This window comes from Lepisosteus platostomus, chromosome 6, assembly GCF_059453375.1.
Source record: "Lepisosteus platostomus isolate fLepPlt1 chromosome 6, fLepPlt1.hap1, whole genome shotgun sequence".
Lineage (NCBI taxonomy): Eukaryota > Metazoa > Chordata > Actinopteri > Semionotiformes > Lepisosteidae > Lepisosteus > Lepisosteus platostomus.
The window spans coordinates 67260853-67278077 of NC_142616.1; the positions used below are offsets into that span (position 1 = coordinate 67260853).

The 17225-nt window shown below is 58.9% G+C and overlaps 1 protein-coding gene across 2 annotated transcripts in view; it reads right to left on the minus strand.

Moving 5' to 3' along the window:
• Window positions 1–12389, minus strand: part of sema3h (sema domain, immunoglobulin domain (Ig), short basic domain, secreted, (semaphorin) 3H) — a 39548-nt gene extending 27159 nt beyond the window's left edge. The window contains exons 1-2 of one of the 2 annotated variants that reach the window (XM_088637127.1): window positions 11318–12389; window positions 901–1055 (exon numbers count right to left, since the gene is read on the minus strand). In XM_088637127.1, the coding sequence (XP_088493253.1) occupies window positions 901–1055; window positions 11318–11435 (273 nt within the window). In that variant the 5' untranslated portion in view covers window positions 11436–12389. The remainder of the gene's footprint in view (window positions 1–900; window positions 1056–11317) is intronic. The other variant, XM_088637126.1, reaches the window with a different exon arrangement.
• Between the last annotated feature and the right edge of the window lie 4836 nt (window positions 12390–17225).

The following is a 17225-nucleotide window of genomic DNA, read 5'->3' on the forward strand; positions in this document are numbered from 1 at the left end:
GGGGGCGCTACAGGGAAGCCAGAGGCAGGACGATGGAGGGGGGCAGAGGGGCCGGCTGGGCCCTCCCTGGAGCGGTGCAGGCCAGCGATTACCCCGCTAACGAGCAGCCATTTGGGCCCAATTTGAGCTCCCCGACGTGGGCGGGAGAGGTTATCTGGAATCTGCCCCTTCCCTGCGGGCCCCTCCTCCCTCACACCGCGGGCCGAGGAGTCGTCCACCGGGCAGAGGGGCAGCTGTCCGCCAGCAGACAAGAGCTTCTAGAAACACCTCTGCCTGCCCCCCGGGACCACCGCTGCGCTCATGTCATGCCACAGCTCACGCACCCACCTGACGAGACGACAGATTGCAGCCAGATGGGCTCACAGTGCTCCTTCGTTCCTGCTGCCCGCCCCCCGGATCTGCTGCGAGCCCGTCAGCAGGACAGGGTGTGCTAACGGCACACACTCACACTCACACTCACACTCGCACACTCACACTCGCACACTCACACACTCACACTCACACTCACACACACACTCACACTCACACTCACACTCACACTCACACCCACACACTCACACTCGCACACTCGCACACTCGCACACTCGCACACTCACACTCGCACACTCGCACACTCACACACTCACACACTCACACACTCACACTCACACTCACACTCACACTCACACACTCACACTCACACACTCGCACTCGCACACGCACACGCACACTCACACTCGCACACACTCACACACTCACACACTCACACACTCACACTCGCACTCACACTCACACTCACACTCACACTCACACACTCACACACTCACACTCACACACACGCACACGCACACTCACACACGCACACTCACACTCACACACGAGCCCCCCCAGCTGGGCGCGGCCCCGCCGCCCCTCCCTCACCTTGCGGACCCCGTGGGTGATGTTGTCCAGGCTGGTGGTGACCAGGTGGTCCTTGATGGCGGCGTAGAGGCGGCGCCCGTCCTCGTCCAGCAGGATGGAGTGCAGGTCGCCCGCGCGCAGGGGCAGGGACAGCACCCTGCCCTTCCTCACCAGCTCTGCAGGGGGCAGCGAGACAGGCACCCATCAGGACAGCACGGTTGACAAGGAGCTGACACAGCGGAGAACACAAGGCACACGAACAGCACACGGATAAGGCACACCGACCACGTACGGGCAATACTGCAAGTGGCCAGCGTGGGGCGGTAGACCAAAGCACCTACAGGTGCAGGATGGAGAGAATATCAACGGTCACTTTTTTCTTTGACAGAACCCCCCCCCGCGCACGCACACACGCACACACACACCAGAAAAAAGTGAAGATCGCCGTCTCCCTCAAAATAAGAAATTCCCTTGTCAGCTTCTTTTCCGGCTGACTCACAGAAGCCACAGGCTGTCCCTTCTAATCCGACCGGAAAACCGCGGTGTCCAGCTCCAGCTGCCTCGCGGGCGTGTCTGTCTCCGGGCTGCAGAGGCTGGGACACAGGCCGCCCAGCCAGCCCCACCAAATGCCACCAAAATAGTCCCTTTCTCCAGCTCCCTGGCTGCAGCAGCAGTGATCCGGGTCTGGCATAGAAGCTCACACACAAGGCCAGTACTGAAACCACCAGCGGGGGCAGCGGTCTGGGCTCTGGACTTGTAAGCAGAAGGGTGGGGGTTCAAACCTACTGTTCCTCCAGGAAAATACCCAAATGTATGAATGGATACAAATGTATGAATGGATACAGAATGGTGGGGGTGGAGGGGATCCCCATTACCTGTAAAGCTCTTTGAGTGGAGTGTCCAGAAAAGTGCTATATAAGTGTAAGAAATTATAAGAATAATAGTAAGCCTCTCTGGATCAGCGCTTTAATAATAATAATAATTAATAATTGCTTACACTTATATAGCGCTTTTCTGGACACTCCACTCAAAGCGCTTTACAGGTAATGGGGACTCCCCACCAGTGTGCAGCCCCACCTGCATGATGCGACAGCAGCCATAGTGCGCCAGAACGCTCCCCACACACCAGCTCTCAGTGGGGAGGAGAGCAGAGTGATGAAGCCAGTTCAGAGAGGGGGATTAGTAGGAGGCCATGATTGATAAATCCCCTTCTCTTTTCGAGAAACGCCCTGGGATTTTTAATGACCACAGAGAGTCAGGACCTCAGTTTTACGTCTCATCCAAAGGACGGCGCCTGTTTACAGTACAGTGTCCCCGTCACTATACTGGGGCATTAGGACCCACATGAGCCGCAGGGTGAGCACCCCCTGCTGGCCCCACTAACACCTCTTCCAGCAGCAACCTTAGTTTTTAGAGGTCTCCCCTCCAGGTACTGACCAGGCTCACACTGCTTGGCTTCAGTGGGCTGCCAGCTGGGAGTTGCAGGGTGATATGGCTGCTGGCTTTAGCCATACAAATTCGTAAAATTGACCAGATCACCTTCCTCAAGGTACATTAATACAGAGAAAGTGCTGAAGAGCTTTCTGTATCCCTCCGTGTCTCACCTACAGCCTCACAGAGCGCAGTGAAGGCTGTGGAGGCTGACCAGGTCTCACGCTGTTCTGAAAGGCCTCACAGCAGCCTGGACCCAGAGCCCATCCCAACCAGCAACAGTCCTGCACAGGACACACACAACTTCCCCTCCCCTCCAGACTGTGGAAGGCAACTGGAGCGCCTGGAGGAAGCCCACGCGAACATGGGGACGACATGCAAGCTCCACACAGACAGCACCCCAGCCCTGGAATCGAACCCAGGGCCCCGGCGCTGCGAGGCAGCGATGCTGACCGCTGAATAAAACTTCTGTGGTCTTCCTGCAAAGGAAATAATCCGGACCCTGGGAGCTGCTGACCCGGACCAGCCTCTAAGCGGCACACTTGTGCTGCCAAGCCCTGCTGCTCTCTCGCATCTCTCCCCACGCCAAGCCTGAGCACCACAGCAGAGCCTGCTGAGCACTTTAATGGAGGAAGGGTCACAGCTTTCTGCCCCAGGGATGTCTTGTTCTGCAAAACTCGACTTTTTCTCTGCAGTGTTGGTGCCCCTAGCAAACGCACAGCGAAGATTTTGCACTGGACAGAAATAGAAATTCTCCAGCGTGTCAGTGCTTCCCTTGTCACCTGGTGACCTGCCTGTCCGATTTCACGCCACCTTGCTTGGGCAACAGCTCACAGGCCTCACCCCTGCCCCCCAGGTCTGCATCCGTGCTCCCTCCCACCCCTGATCGGGGTAAGAAGGGAGAGAAGGAACCGAATCTCTTTAGTGTTGAACAGAAAAAACTACAAGGGAATTTCCCCCAAGGCCCTGAGGAACCCAGCAGACCTCTTCAGAGCCAAGAGTGAGAAACAGACCTGAGGACACAGGTGGCAACTATGTGGAGGTGCTGATAACAGCAGGCATTTCTTTGCACAGAGGGTCTACAATGTATATATATACGGGATAGAAAAGCACAAGAAGGCAAACTATGGCCAAGCCAAGTGAATGCAGAGCCAAAGCATGGAAAAAAGGCAGCGATTCTGCGGGCGCAGACAGAGCGCTGTTTTTCTGTGCTCAGACCGCTGGCACGCTCGACAGAAAAATAAAACTGCTTCCATTCCAGAAACAAGCCAGGCGCTCGCCCTGCACTGAGTCATCTCCCTGCCGTCCCTCCTGCTTTTGCAGATGTTTATGCATCAGAGAAAAAATGATTTCCTTTGCACACAGCCCCGGGCGTGTCCGCGGAGAACACCCTCAGGATGACAGAGCTCAGCTTGCAAGGGGCTCTGCCCCGCGCCAGACCGCGAGGGTGTGAGCCGCCAGCGCCGTCCCCCGCCGCGGCCCCCTTCCCGAGATCGATTCCAGGCCTGCCGGTCGCAGGGTGAAACTGGGGCTGCGCTACGCCTGAGTTCGCATCACGATGATGAAGTCGCGCGTTCCTGCGGGCAGGCTGGGGAGCCTCTCCCTGGAAGCCCAACACCTGCTCTCTCGCTCTCCGCAGTCTCCCCCCCCAGCTCAGGGAGCTCCCAGAGCTGGCTGCGGGGGGGGTTTCTGCTGGAGCGGTAAGCTCCGCGAGACACAAAAGACAGTAGGAAGCCATCCTTCACAGGGAACTGACTCGCTGGCGCTCTGGGCCCCGACATCCGCAGATCTGAGGCTGCAGCAGGAGCGCGGGGGCCTGGGCGGCCGGCTCTGGGGCTGTGAACGCCTGTCTGGAGGCCCAGCTGGCGACAGGCCTGTCCCGCAGGGTCCCCCGGGGCCCCAGCACAGCCCTGCTGACACGGGAGGCGCTGCTCAGATCACGCCGCACGGGGTAACGGAAGATCAGTTTCCCTTCAGACCCACACCCACGGGGACACAAGCGGAAACCAAGCAGAACTGGCTTTTAAAACCGAGAACAGTTTCGCTCCTTTACGCCAAGGGTGGTGGGAGTCTGGAACGCGCTAACCAGCCATGTTGTCAAAGCTGGTCCTTTGGCTTCTTTTAAGCAACAGTTGGATGAGACCACTGTAATTAACTGCTAGCAATTAAACAAGCCTGCTCTCGCGCGTAATGCTTCTGGTGTTCACACTGCAAATGTTTCACATGATTTAAGACCTGCTGGCTTCTGTTGGGTCTCAGTGCCATCAGGTGATAGCTGTGCCCTGTGATCCAGCCCAGCCTTCCGCCCTGCCTGCTCTGGAGGTCCCCTGGAGGAGGTCCGGACCAGCACACGCACAGACTGCGTCGGCACCGCGTGGGAGAAGAGGAAGAAGGGAGCTGTGCTCTCGCTGTGCCGTGGGAGTCTGGGTGCTGACTCGAGCGAGAGGGGCCGGGGGTGCAGCAGCGGATATTGCCTTTCCTGTTTACTCTGCGCTGCAAAAACACTGAGCTTAATGAGCGAGCGCCCCCCGCCCTGCCCCCGTGGGTCGCATCAAAGGCTGACCTCGTGACCCACGACCCCAGGCTGCAGGAGTCAGCGGACAGGCCGGAGCAGCGCGTCCTGGAGCCCAGGGCTGATCCCATTCCCAGAGCAGCTGTCTGTGTGGCACTGCCAGGCCTCAGTGCCGCCCCTGTAGAACCGCAGGAAGTCCATCAGGCCATTCAAAGAGGTCGTCCCCAAAGGGAAGGGATCCCCAGGTGTGCGATTCTCCATCTTCAGGTGGTTCGGAGGATTGAAAGCTCTGCGAGCTCTGCAGCTCCTCCTCTTGGGTCTGTTCGCCGAGGAGCTAACAGCACTTGTGTGCTGCTTGTAGGACGCAGCTGAGCACGAGCACGGGGCTGGATCCAGAGTGTCAGACAGTAAACATTCCCCTTCTGGGTGCCAGAAGTGTTACAGAGCTCCGGCTCAAGCAGCAGGGTGTTCGTACGACATCCCGAAGCAAATATTAACACACGCAGCCTTCTGCCAGCTGGCCCTGTCCCGTCCACAACAACAACACCGGAGAACGCAGTCCTTGTTTCCAAGCACAGCAGTTCACTGAAGAAATTTCCCCGGCTGCTCGAATGTAAACTCAGGTGAAAATGCAAGATTTGCTCGATTTCCTACATGGAAGAAAACATTCTTTTTCTACTCCACTGTCTGTGCAAACCTACAGGTCCATTTCTAATTTCACTACAAAGGTTCACAGGGCATTAGTGGGAACGAGATGCTGCTGTACACATGCACAGCAGAGCGCAGGAAATCATACAGGTAAGAACGTGCTGAAACCCAGGAGAAATTAGAACTGTCGTGATGGTTTCTGTGGGACACCTTCATGACAATAGACTCAGTGCATAGTAGAGCCACAGGACCATGAACCTGTCAGCTGTCAATCAAGTGGCAGCTTCCCTTCAGGCAGCCCGAGCTGAGCCCCAGTCTGACCTGCACAGCCCCCCTCTCACCAGGCCGGGGGGCAGAAAAACAGAGCACCACGATGGCTCTTCCCCTCCGAGAGATTGCTAGCTAATTATCCCTCCCGTGCTGGCGCTCGGAGAGCCAGCGCTTCCGTAAGCGGTGCACATCTGTGTGCAATAATGACGCAGGCCTGTTTTCCAGGGATAAACACCACAAGGAAAAACAGCAACATCTGCGATCCTTCCCCGCGCGGCGCAACACCCTTCGCAAGGCTCGCGCGGACTGCGGTGCGTCGGTGCGCCCGCAGCCGGAGAGGGTGGGCCGGCGCCGCCGCGGACCCCTCCCCGGAGAGGCAGCGCTTTACGAACGCAGGAGAGTCCCGCAGATCTGCCGACATGGGCCCGGCCGGAACATTAACTCACTCACTCCTGCGGAAGCACTTTCCTGTCACTGACCCCGGCACGCCCCGGGCAATCCTGAGCTCTGGGAAAGCTTTTCCGAGCCCATCCTCTGGGACAGGCACAGCGGGGCTTCCCAGCTCCCTGTGAGCTTCCGACTGTCAGCGGCTGTGGAGCAAGAGGACGGTTTTTCATCGAAACGAATCTTAAGGCATAGAGCTGGCAGCACCAGCCTGACTGACGGGCGCGTGAGAGAGCCAGGAGGGATTCCTGAGCCACAGGTACAGGGTCTCGTCTCAGGAGGTCTCGGCTTCTTAATTGAACCAATTAATGCAATTAATGCAATGTCCTGCAACCGAAAGGCCACTGCGCTCGCCAAGGCCCCTCCCACACCCTGATCCGAAACAGGGGCTGCTGTACCGTCCCGCACAGGCAGGCTGAAGGGGCGGCCAGGTGTGGGTCTGTATGTCCGCCCCAGCAGCTGGACTCAGAGCCCCCCGACGCCCGTGACCATCCCCCAGCAGGGTCCCGGGCCAGAAACCACCCCTCAGCGGAGAACGCGTCCCGACTTGTGTCTTCTGGACTGTGACAACGAGAGGCCGCGTGTCGGCTCAGGCAGGCCTGCAGAACAAATGTTTTGACGTCCGTGGGGGTCGAATTTCACATTCCTGTCTCTGGGCCTGGCTTCTTCGGCGCAGGAATAAAAACAGACAGTGGCACGGCCTGCGCCCCCATGAGGAAGAGGGAGATTTAGAGCGCCCAGATCTGCGCTGACCGGAGACTTCAGATGGCTGAGCAGCAGGCAGTCGCGTGTCCCATCGCCCCACCTCGGCTCAGCAAAGGCTGCTGTCTGGGGGCCGAGGCCGCAGGTCCTGGAGGAATGAGGAACATTCCTGCCCACGTCCGCCCAGTTCGCTCAGGTCCCAGAAACAATGCCCCGTTTGCAAAGCAACATCACAGCCCACTGCAGTGCCCGCCCCCCACAATGAGTCCAGGTACACTGCGAGAGAGGGATGGCCAAGATGAGACCGTCGGCTTCATTCCTCTGCAGCCCCATATCCGAGGGACCAACCTCACTGAACCCTGTGACTGTGGGAAGAATCGGCAGTGGTGCTGCAGGCCTGCTCAAGACAGCGGGCCAATTCGCCCCGACCTCCACACCGGGACCCCGGGGTGAACGGGTCTGCGCTGCCCCGGGACCTGGCCCAGGCTCTGTGAAGGAATGTACAGGCTGGAGACCTGCAGCATGATGGATGGGGCATTTAAATCAATGACAACCAATTTCACGAGCTCTGGGATTCCTTCAAACCCAGAGTGTCATTAAGTGTAATTTCCAGCGCGCTGTGTTTCATGCGCTGGTATTTAGGAGGTGGTTTGGAGGGGAACTCACTTGGCCGGCTCACAGAAACACAGAAGTTAGGGGTCTGTGTGCAAAACCACAGCTTTCTATCTGTTTTGAAAGAGTCACGCTCTCGGCTCTGCTTCTCCAGGGCTGGGGAATGAATGAGTGGCTCTCAGCCCACCCGGAAGCTGGCAAGTCAGCCAGCACTGTCGAGTCCTGTCTGAAACCCCACTTTTACAGTACATGCTGGCTCTCAACTCCGTTTATCGCATTAAATTAGGGAGATGAAGGAGATCTTAAGAAGGAGATCTTAAGGAGATGGGTCGGGAGAGGCGCTATATAAAATAAAGATTATACTTGCTGTTTTTTTACTTTCCGGGCTGCTAAATTCCTTAATGCAATCTTACTAGACCCAGTCCTGGAGCAGGAGGCTCAGACTCACTGGGCTTCTTCACAGCGCTGACACATGACCTGAGGGCTTTCCTCCAGAGAAGGGACCCGTCACGTGTCTGGGATGAGATCTGGCCCGGCTGGCGCTGGGCATCCATCCCGCCCCGGGGCAGCTCAGCCCTCAGCGAGTTCTTCCTAATTCACACTCCCTGCCCTGGCCCAGGCGACTGGAATGGACACCTTCTAGCTTACAGACACAGACACAGGAACAGGGAATGGGTTTATTCCCTGCTGAACCGAGAAGAGAGAAAACGCAACGTTTCGGCTGTGGAGCCTTCTTCGGGTGTGTGGGGGGACAAGCACGCCCACGCACGCTGACGCAGCTACCCACCTGATCTAATAAACAGGGTGGGCACCTCGAGGGTTTAAACCTTTGTCTGAAGTTATGGGGGGCAGTTTCTTCAACATGACTGAAGTCCCGGATCACTCAGATCATGCAGCGCACCCGAGCTCCCTCCATTAGCCCATTACAGTGCCTTTACCACACCAGGGACCGCGGGGCCGTCAGGTCAGACACGGTCCGCACTGGGTGGCCTGGAGATCAGGGCAGGGCTGTGCTGAGGGGGCTGGGCCACTTCACAGCCTCCACCGATTCCCAGGAACGGCTACGTGCGGATTCTGGGGGGCTCGGGGGGCGACAGCCATCCTGCTCCCCGCTCTTTTTCCTTTTACGGTTTTCCGAGTGCTGTTTCTCATCCCGTTCCCTGCTGGGAGTCTGCATCCCAGCAGCGCGCCAGGGTACTTCAGGAAGCTGTGGCTTATTTCCTATGGAAATGGGCTTATCAAGGAACCAATTACACCTCATTTTCCGATGGTGGTCTGTGATTGCAAACTGAGGCCAGGGAAAGAGACTGACTGTACACATACAAATACACACACACTCTGATACACACTCACAAATACAATCTGATACACACATCCGGATACAGCCACACAAATACACACACTCTGATACAGACTCTCATACACACACAAATACACACACACAAATACACACAGCATGATACTCACACACACCCTGACAGCACCCACACAAATACACACACCCTGATACACACAAACACTTAAATACACACACATGAATATACCGTACACTGACTGCACACACTCTGACACACACATGCCTATACAAATTCTATACTCAAACCTGCTACTACACACTGATGACCACAGTAATACCACACAGATGCCAATACACAAAAAAACATTCCCTAACACAATACACAATCGCTCTTCTTTTCGTACTCCTGGCTCTGAGACAGCTCACTGACTCTCAGGCCTATTGTGATGTACTGCCCTCTGAACTGAAACTCCACACAGTGTGAAACCCGACCGGGAATAAGTCCACTGAATAAATCAGTTCAGTCCACAAAAGAAGAAATAATTTCCACTGTGGGACTGCCACTGTGGGACTGCCCCTGCACACTGTGCTAGGAGAAAACCAATTTCTAATTCAGAGTCACACAGGCCCGAATTCGCTTCCCATCATCCCACTGGACTCCAGCCCAGCTGGGGCAGAACAGCGCCTCCTCCTGGTCAAGGTGACTTTCCTGCCCCTGAGCAAGCGCCCGACTCCAGCCGGACCGCCCCGTCACAGTCCTGAAGGATTCGCTCCCTCTGCCTGTTTGCAGAGTGAGGGGAGCCCCAGCTGGGGTGTGTTTTATTAATCCCACTGTTTATTGGGATCCGACGCCCTTTCCCCCACTGTAAATAAACACTAAGGCCAAGTAACTGTCCGCCAGCCGCGGTCTCCCCCCCCCCCTCGGACCCAGGGGCAGCCACAGCGTCAGGCGCACGAGGTCCTCATTAACGGGTCCGGTCCCAGCTGTCGGCCTGCTCCGGGAAAACACAACTGTGGCGCGGGCGGCAGCGAGAACAGAATGAAAGAAAAGCCTGTTTGTTTTGTGTTGTTGTTAAAAAAAAGAGAAAAGAAAAACGCTGTTCCCCCAAAACAGGGTCATTTGTCGTGCAGTTGCGGCGGGGCGCTCTGTGAGCGGCTCTTCCTCCCCCTCCTCCTCCTCCTCCTCGTCGTCAGAGCCGCCGGGACCCCAGCGGGACCCCAGCGGCGCAAACGAGGAACAGGTGGAGGAGCCACGCGGAGCTTCCGTCCGGGGAAACAGTGGGACTAATTGAGGATCCGGTTTCCGGGCCGGGCCGAAGCGGACCCCGAGAACCGCTGTCAGGCACCGTTTCCCCTGGGAGTATGGGGGGGGTTGGGAGGGGGGGGTCTCCGATCCAGTCCCCATGACATCAGCTCGCGCAGTGACCTTCTGCGACAGCAGGTCATCAAAAGGTCGGGACCTTCAACCCCCACCGGCGGTCGGTGCCGGCAGAAGGGATGTCGCGGGCTGGGCCGGGCCGGGCCGGGCCCACGCGTCCCCCCCTTCTGTCCCCTGCCCCACAGGGGTTCGTCTCCCCCCCGCCTTGGGGATGAAAGAGGCTGGAAAGCTGGACCAGCCCCCGAAACGCTCCGTCCCCGTCGCCTCCGCCTTCCGGCAGCGGGACTCGTCAGGGACGTCAGAGGACATCCGGGAGCCCAGCCAGAATCTCCTCGCACCGGGGGGGGAAAAGGAGCCCCCGTGTGGCGGGGGGGGGGAGAACACGCAGACTCCACACACAAGGTGTGCTCTTCCAGAATCCCAGCCGGCACGCGACTGCTGTGCCAGCGGGAATAACTACTCCACCAGGGCGCCACGCAGCGGGAAAACAGAAATCTGGGTTTTCCTGACAGGACACAGCAAGCGCCCCCTGCGCCCGGCCGTCCCCGAGCTGACGACAGGACAGGCAGCAGCTTCCTAGATTTCAGCACTTCTGCAGTCCTGGTCCCAGACCCGGAGCCCACAGTGCAGCGCCGAGGCTCCGATTGCTGGATTCCAGCCACCGATCCGGACCCCATCGGAAAACCGTCCTCGCTCGCGGCCAGAAACAGACAATCGCTACAAGAGGGAGATCAGGGCACAGCGGGGCCGCAGAGCCCTGCCCAAGGCTTCTCCCCCCCCGCCCCGACTGACCTGCCCCAGGTCCACCTGCCCCAGCCCTACAACCAGCCCTCCAACGCTCCCAGAGCCGCAGAGCAGCCCGGAGCTCCCACCTGCCTCCGCTGACCCCAGTATTCCCCCTGACCACCGGAGAGCACCCCCCGTCCCGCGCACGCAGATCGCCCCTCGCCGAGACCGACACTGCGCCCCTCGCGCCAGGGGCAGAGAGCACGCCGCGGGCAGCCCGGAGTCCCGCTCCTCTCCACTCGCGAGTGTGCAGCTCTTCCTCTATTCTCCTGCACGCCCGGTGTATCCCGGTGTATCCCGGCGCATCCCGGTGTACCCCGGCGCGTCCCGGTGTACCCCGGCGCGTCCCGGCTCTTACCTGAGAAGCTGAACTGCAGGCGTGGCTGGGAGGGCCTCCAGGCCAGGCCCCCGGGGGTCCCCAGGCAGGACAAGAGCAGCACCTCCAGAAGCCCCAGCATGGCCGTGGGGCCCGGCATGGCGCTCCTGTCTCACCCTGTCTCAGCAGAGCTCCGGGCAGGACGGTCACAGGCCTCCCTCTCCGAGCCTCTGCCCGCCTGTCTCTGTCCGCCGCAGATCCCTGTCCACCACGCCTCCGGCCCCCAGGTCCGCTCCCGAACGGTGCTCGTGTCCCAGACGCAGGAGCCACAGCTGCCGCAGAAGAGGAGAGGAATTCCTGCTCTAATCCACAGTCCCCCCGGGATCCCAGCCCTGCCCTCGGCAGTTAACCCCAGCGGCAGCCCTGCAGACGGGGGGTCAGAGCCGGCAGCTTCTCCCAGCGGGCGGGCGAGCGAGCGAGCGAGCGTGTGGGGAAGAGTTAGGAACACAGGCACGCGGAGGCAAAACAAGTCTCCTCCGCTATCTTATCTGTCCTCTCTGCGCGCCTCCGGCGGGCGGTCTCCGATCACACACGTCTGGGTGTGCCCCCCGCCCCCGTCTGGTGGCCCGAAGGCTGGTCCCCGCTGTTCCGGTGCCACTCCCCCCCCCCCAACCTCTCGCACACGGCCGCACCTCCCAATCTCAGCGCTCCGTCGCCCCCCAGCAGGGTGAGGAAGAGGAAGAGGGCTGGGGCAGGAGAGGGCTGGGGGTCCACTGCGGGGTGCCCCACATCTCCACTGCCTTGGCGACTCCCGCTGTGTGGCCCTCGAGGCCCCGGCTCTCAGCAGCACCTCCGCAAGCCTGCTCCCAGGGAAGGCCGCCTGGAGCTGCGTGTGGGGCAGCCTGCCTTCCTCGTCCTCCGGCTCGCGCTGACCTCTGCGCCGGCTGTGGCCACAAGGTCTTTCCACGCTGGCCACTGCTCAGCTGCTGCTGCTGCTGGTCTCCAGGACTCTAGGAGCTGCACTTGCTCTGAACAGCTCGAGGTGCCTGTTTAAATGCTGGATAAAAGTGCTGGAGCGGAGAGAGAGGGAGAGAGAGAGGGAGAGAGAGAGGGAGAGACAGAGGGGTCCGCCAGGGGGGTATGCAACACGCCACCAGATCGGACAAAACTGGGACCTGCCTGACTTCACGCATGTCGGAGAGACCCGTCGGTGCCGACACCTCGCCCCACCACCCACCTGTCTGTCAGAGGAGGCCGGGAGATGGCAGGGGTGTCTCATGGGGAGCAGGGTCTGTCACCCCAGAAACTGCCAGCAAAAAAACTGGGTACACATATGGGGGGGGGGGCTTTGGTTTAAACTAATTATACAGCAGGCACTTTGTCAAAGCAATCAATGAGCCGCACAGAGCTGCAGAACACTGTGCAAATTAAAGAGGCGCGACAGAGCAGCAGAAATACTTGAATCTGGGGTTTGCAGGGCCCAGAGGCCCGAAGCCCCCCCTTCCCCACCCTGCACACGCTGCGGCGCAGGAGGGAAGGTGAGGCCTCAATCATTCACCGCCGCTGCGGGCTTGCGGTCCGACTTCCGCGCTCCCCTCCCCGCTGTCCCGCTGTCCCGGGGGAGTATTCCCGGGAAGCAGGCACAAAAGGAGGGGGCTCTCCCCGCGCAGGCTGGCCCCACCCCCTCTGACCTGCGTGGGCAGGCCCTGCGGACAGGGGGTTCGAGGGCAGTCGCCCCTGACCGCACAGGGACCGAATGAGCCCACGTGCCGGACCGGGGTGTGTCCGCTGAGGATGAGGGTCAGGGTCCTTCCGCGGTCAGCCTGGCTGCCCCTGAGTGACCCGAGTCCACCCCAGCGCTGGACATCCTCCACCCGCCCGGGAGACCTGGGTAATAAGGAACAGGCTGAGCAGCGCAGGCCGCAGTGAGTGACCACTCCTGTACAGCCAGAGGCCACAGTGCTGTGAGTGACCACTCCTGTACAGCACAGAGGCCACAGTGAGTGACCACTCCTGTACAGCCCAGAGGCCACAGTGAGTGACCACTCCCGTACAGCACAGAGGCCACAGTGAGTGACCACTCCCGTACAGCCCAGAGGCCACAGTGAGTGACCACTCCTGTACAGCCCAGAGGCCACAGTGAGTGACCACTTCCGTACAGCACAGAGGCCACAGTGAGTGACCACTCCCGTACAGCACAGAGGCCACAGTGCTAAGGTGAGGAGCCTCCCTCTGTAGTCAGGAAACAGGAAGGGTCCTTCAGTCCAAACCTTCCAGAAACAAACAGGAGTCCAGCGAATGAACAGCGATGTATCTCACAGCAGCACTGTGTGCAGCCTGAGCACCTGGGTAAACGTGATGCCACTGATCCCAGCTGCAGTGTCTCCGGGGCGGGGCGCTGTCAGGGCTCTGATGTCAGCTGGGAGAGGAGAGCTGGCTATCTCTCCCTGCAGCCCCCTGGCAGCTCTGATAAAGCTCTAATCAAACACACACCACACACCACACAGCACTCTCAACATACAACACACCTCACATCACACACACGATGCACAAAGACACTCTCCACACACACAACACACGTACTACACAGCACACAGAACAAGCAATCCACACACACAAAACACACACACACACACAATGCACAGCCCCGCAGAGACCCCCTGGTGGAGACGCCCGTCTGCAGAGCCCACCGAGCGTGGAGAGGAACTGTACCACCTGCTTTAAGCACTTCTGCAGAAGGGGCTCTCAGGATACAGCCCAGGTGTGTGTGTGTGCGTGACGGCCATCTGCAGACCATGGCTTCACTCTGCAGGTAACTGCCAAAACCAAGGAAATACAGATGGGCCGCAGACTCGTCTATTTCACTGTGCTGCTGAGCGTCTGACAGAAGGCATTCAGCTCTGGAGACCCAGGACCCAAGCACCCTGAGCACCTGAACTACAGCACCCTGAGCACCTGAACTACAGCACCCTGAACCTCAGCACTCTGAGCCCCAGCACCCTGAACCCTGAACACACGCAGTGACATCAGTCCCTCCCTCGCTAGTGAAAGCAACTGTTAAGAAAGCCAAAAGGAACCCAGTAACACAATATTTCAGAGCCCCGGTTTTTATTTTGGAAAGTGCTTTTAAGAAAAAAAAACAATCAATTAAAGGCAGAGGCAAACAGTTAGTGGTTTCTGCTAAAGGCCGTATGATCGTGTTTCATGAGAGTTATGCGCGGTCGGTTCTTGTGGGGATCGGCGGAGGAGCAGCCAGGGGACCTCGGGTTCCCCGGAATTACAGGCTTCGCCACAGCGAGAGCGGCGTCCAGGACGCCGACTGGTCAGCACACGTCCAGCCGGACAGGAGTCGCGTCCTCCGCAGCGCTCTCGCTGACCGGACCCGACGCGACACGACACTCCGGCGGGCTGGCATCGCTGCTGTAAACGTGTCACGCACATGAAGCTTATTCTGCTTCGACTCGAAATCGATCGCGGGGGCGGGGGGGGGGGGGGACACACCAAAATCCAACAGCGCCGGCCGGTGGACGTCTAAGGTACAGTCACACAGGGCGGCTGGGTCTTTCTCCAGCGCGCAGCAGCCCGGCTCGGCTCCGCGCCCCAAGGCCGAGCGCGCAGCGCCCCCTGGTGGAAAGTCCGCTTACGACAGGAGGAGACGCGGAGCCGGGGGTTTTGCTGGTAGTTCAGCGGCTACGGGCGGCAGGAACAGCGGTGTGACTCTCAAGACGAATGCCGCCCTGCAGCACACAACAGCCCCGCGTTATACCGCCCCGGTGGCGCACCTGAAGGCGTTTCAACAGCCGCACCGCTGTTTTCGTCTTCCTGCTGCCTGTGCGTGGATATCGACGCGTGTGCAGCGCCGAGGACAGATGTGGGAGCGGTCGCGCTGCACCCCTCGGGCGGCCGGAGAGCGCCTTTTAATTCGGGTGTCCAGTCTGAACCTCCTCCTCCTCCTCTCCGCAAGGTGGCGCTGCGGGACTGCGGCACGCGGCTCGCTCATGGGGGGGGGGCGGATTCCCAACAGGATGGGGGGGTTCAAATATTGTCACCTCGTGCGATGTCAATTGAACCACGGCGACATGATATCATCTACAGCCTCAATATAATCACCCTCACCTGCGGGAGAAAAGTAAAAGAGGCGCCTACATCTTAAGTCTTCCATAAAATAATAAAAAAAATGCAACGATTTGCTTTTAAGGTCAGTGTTTCACTCTTTCGATGATCGTGGCCGGGGCAAATGTTGTCTGCTAGACATGCTGCGCTTCTATAAAGTTACATTCCTGCACGCACGCAAACACGCACAGGAATGTGTCTCTGGACAGGAGCCGGGTCGGTTTACAGGTTAATCTTTCAGCAGGGTGCGGCGCACATCCATCTGACGGAACAGCGATCCCGGCGCCATTCGCGGTGGCGAATACTGAAGCTGCTCTCGCCAGGCGTGACGTGCCCCCCCGTCACACACGCAGACCCCGGGGCGTGGCGTGGCGTGGCGGCGTTTCTGCAGAAAACCCTCGGCCGAGTCACACGGGGCAGGACCGGGGGAGAGCCGGGAGGTCAGTGCGTCGGAAATCGCAGCAAAGAGACCCGTCTGACACCCGGACCAGCGGGGCCCGTTGTGTCTCCGGGGCTGTGTCTCTCCAAGACACGCGTGTGGGTGGGCCCTGCTCGTCCTCGTCCTCGTCACGCACCCCCCTCCCGTCTCTCCCGGGGGCGGGGCCGCGGTGACCTCATGCGCGTTATAAATAGTCCCGCACGCCGAGGCTAAGAATAGCCCGGTATAAAAGGCGCTGAGCTCCGCGCTGAGCTCACTCCAGCACAGGGGCTGGGAGACAGGAGTGATCGGGACAGGAGGCGGCGGATGAGTGCAGCTCTCTCGAAGTCTGTCTGTCCTCCCGGCCCGGGGCGCAGAGCTGCTTCTCCCCGGGGTGGGTGTGACCTCCTGCCGGCGCTGGAGGAGGAGGAGGGGAGGTTAATCGCTTCCTTCCTGCCCGACGGCCGCCATGAAACCGACTGAAGCGTCTCTCCCCTCGCTGTCGCCCTGTCAAACAGCGGGCCTTTATTTCTCCGTCTTCTCGCCCAGATCAAGACACCAAGTAGTTTTAACTCCCGCCCGCCTCTGGAAGGATCTTCCTGACCGCATTGCAATCGCCGCTCCAGTAGATCGATGCTTTTAAATCTCGCCTTCTACTTAACATGTTTTAAGTTCTTCATCTCTCCCCTCCTCTTAGTTTCTTATCTTCATCTGCTTCTGTTGTGTGTTCTGGATACTATACGGGGTTTTATTGCATAATTGATGTAGAGCGCCTCGAGAGGGCTCTGTGATGAAAGCTATACCAGACTGAAACTGAGTGAGTGGTTAATTGATTAATTGAACCCCTCACTGCCCAGATCTTTCACAGACCCTGACCCTCACCTTGCGATCACTCCTCTTGTCTCTGAACGCAGCCCTGCAGGGGCAGTCAGCAATCATATTAATAATTATAATTCCTTAAGCGTACTTGGCAGCCTCAGCCTTCCCAGGAGTCTCCCCTCCAGCTACTGGCCAGGCTCCCACCTGCTGGGCTCCAGTGGGCTGCCAGCTGGGAGCTGCAGGGTGATATGGTAGCTGGAGTTGCAGGCATGTTTCCCAGTTTCTGAAGGGGAGGCTGCGTTTTGCCAGCGTGTTTTTGTGCTTTTAGATAAACTCCCCGTTTGTTGACAACACTGTTGTGACAGACTCCCCAAAGAGTCCTGGTGGTCCTCAGTATCCAATGCAGGGGTACCCCAGAAAAAAGGTTCCAAACCATTCAGCTTGTCTCGTCTGTTCAGTAGTTAGTAGCGTGACCTATAGGTTTCTTCAGATACTCCTGGGAAGGCTGTTCCACACCCCCACAACCCTTTATGTAAGCACCCACCTCCTATACTCAGTTGTAAAGGCTCTGCCCTGTAGGTTAATCTTCTGTCCTCTAGA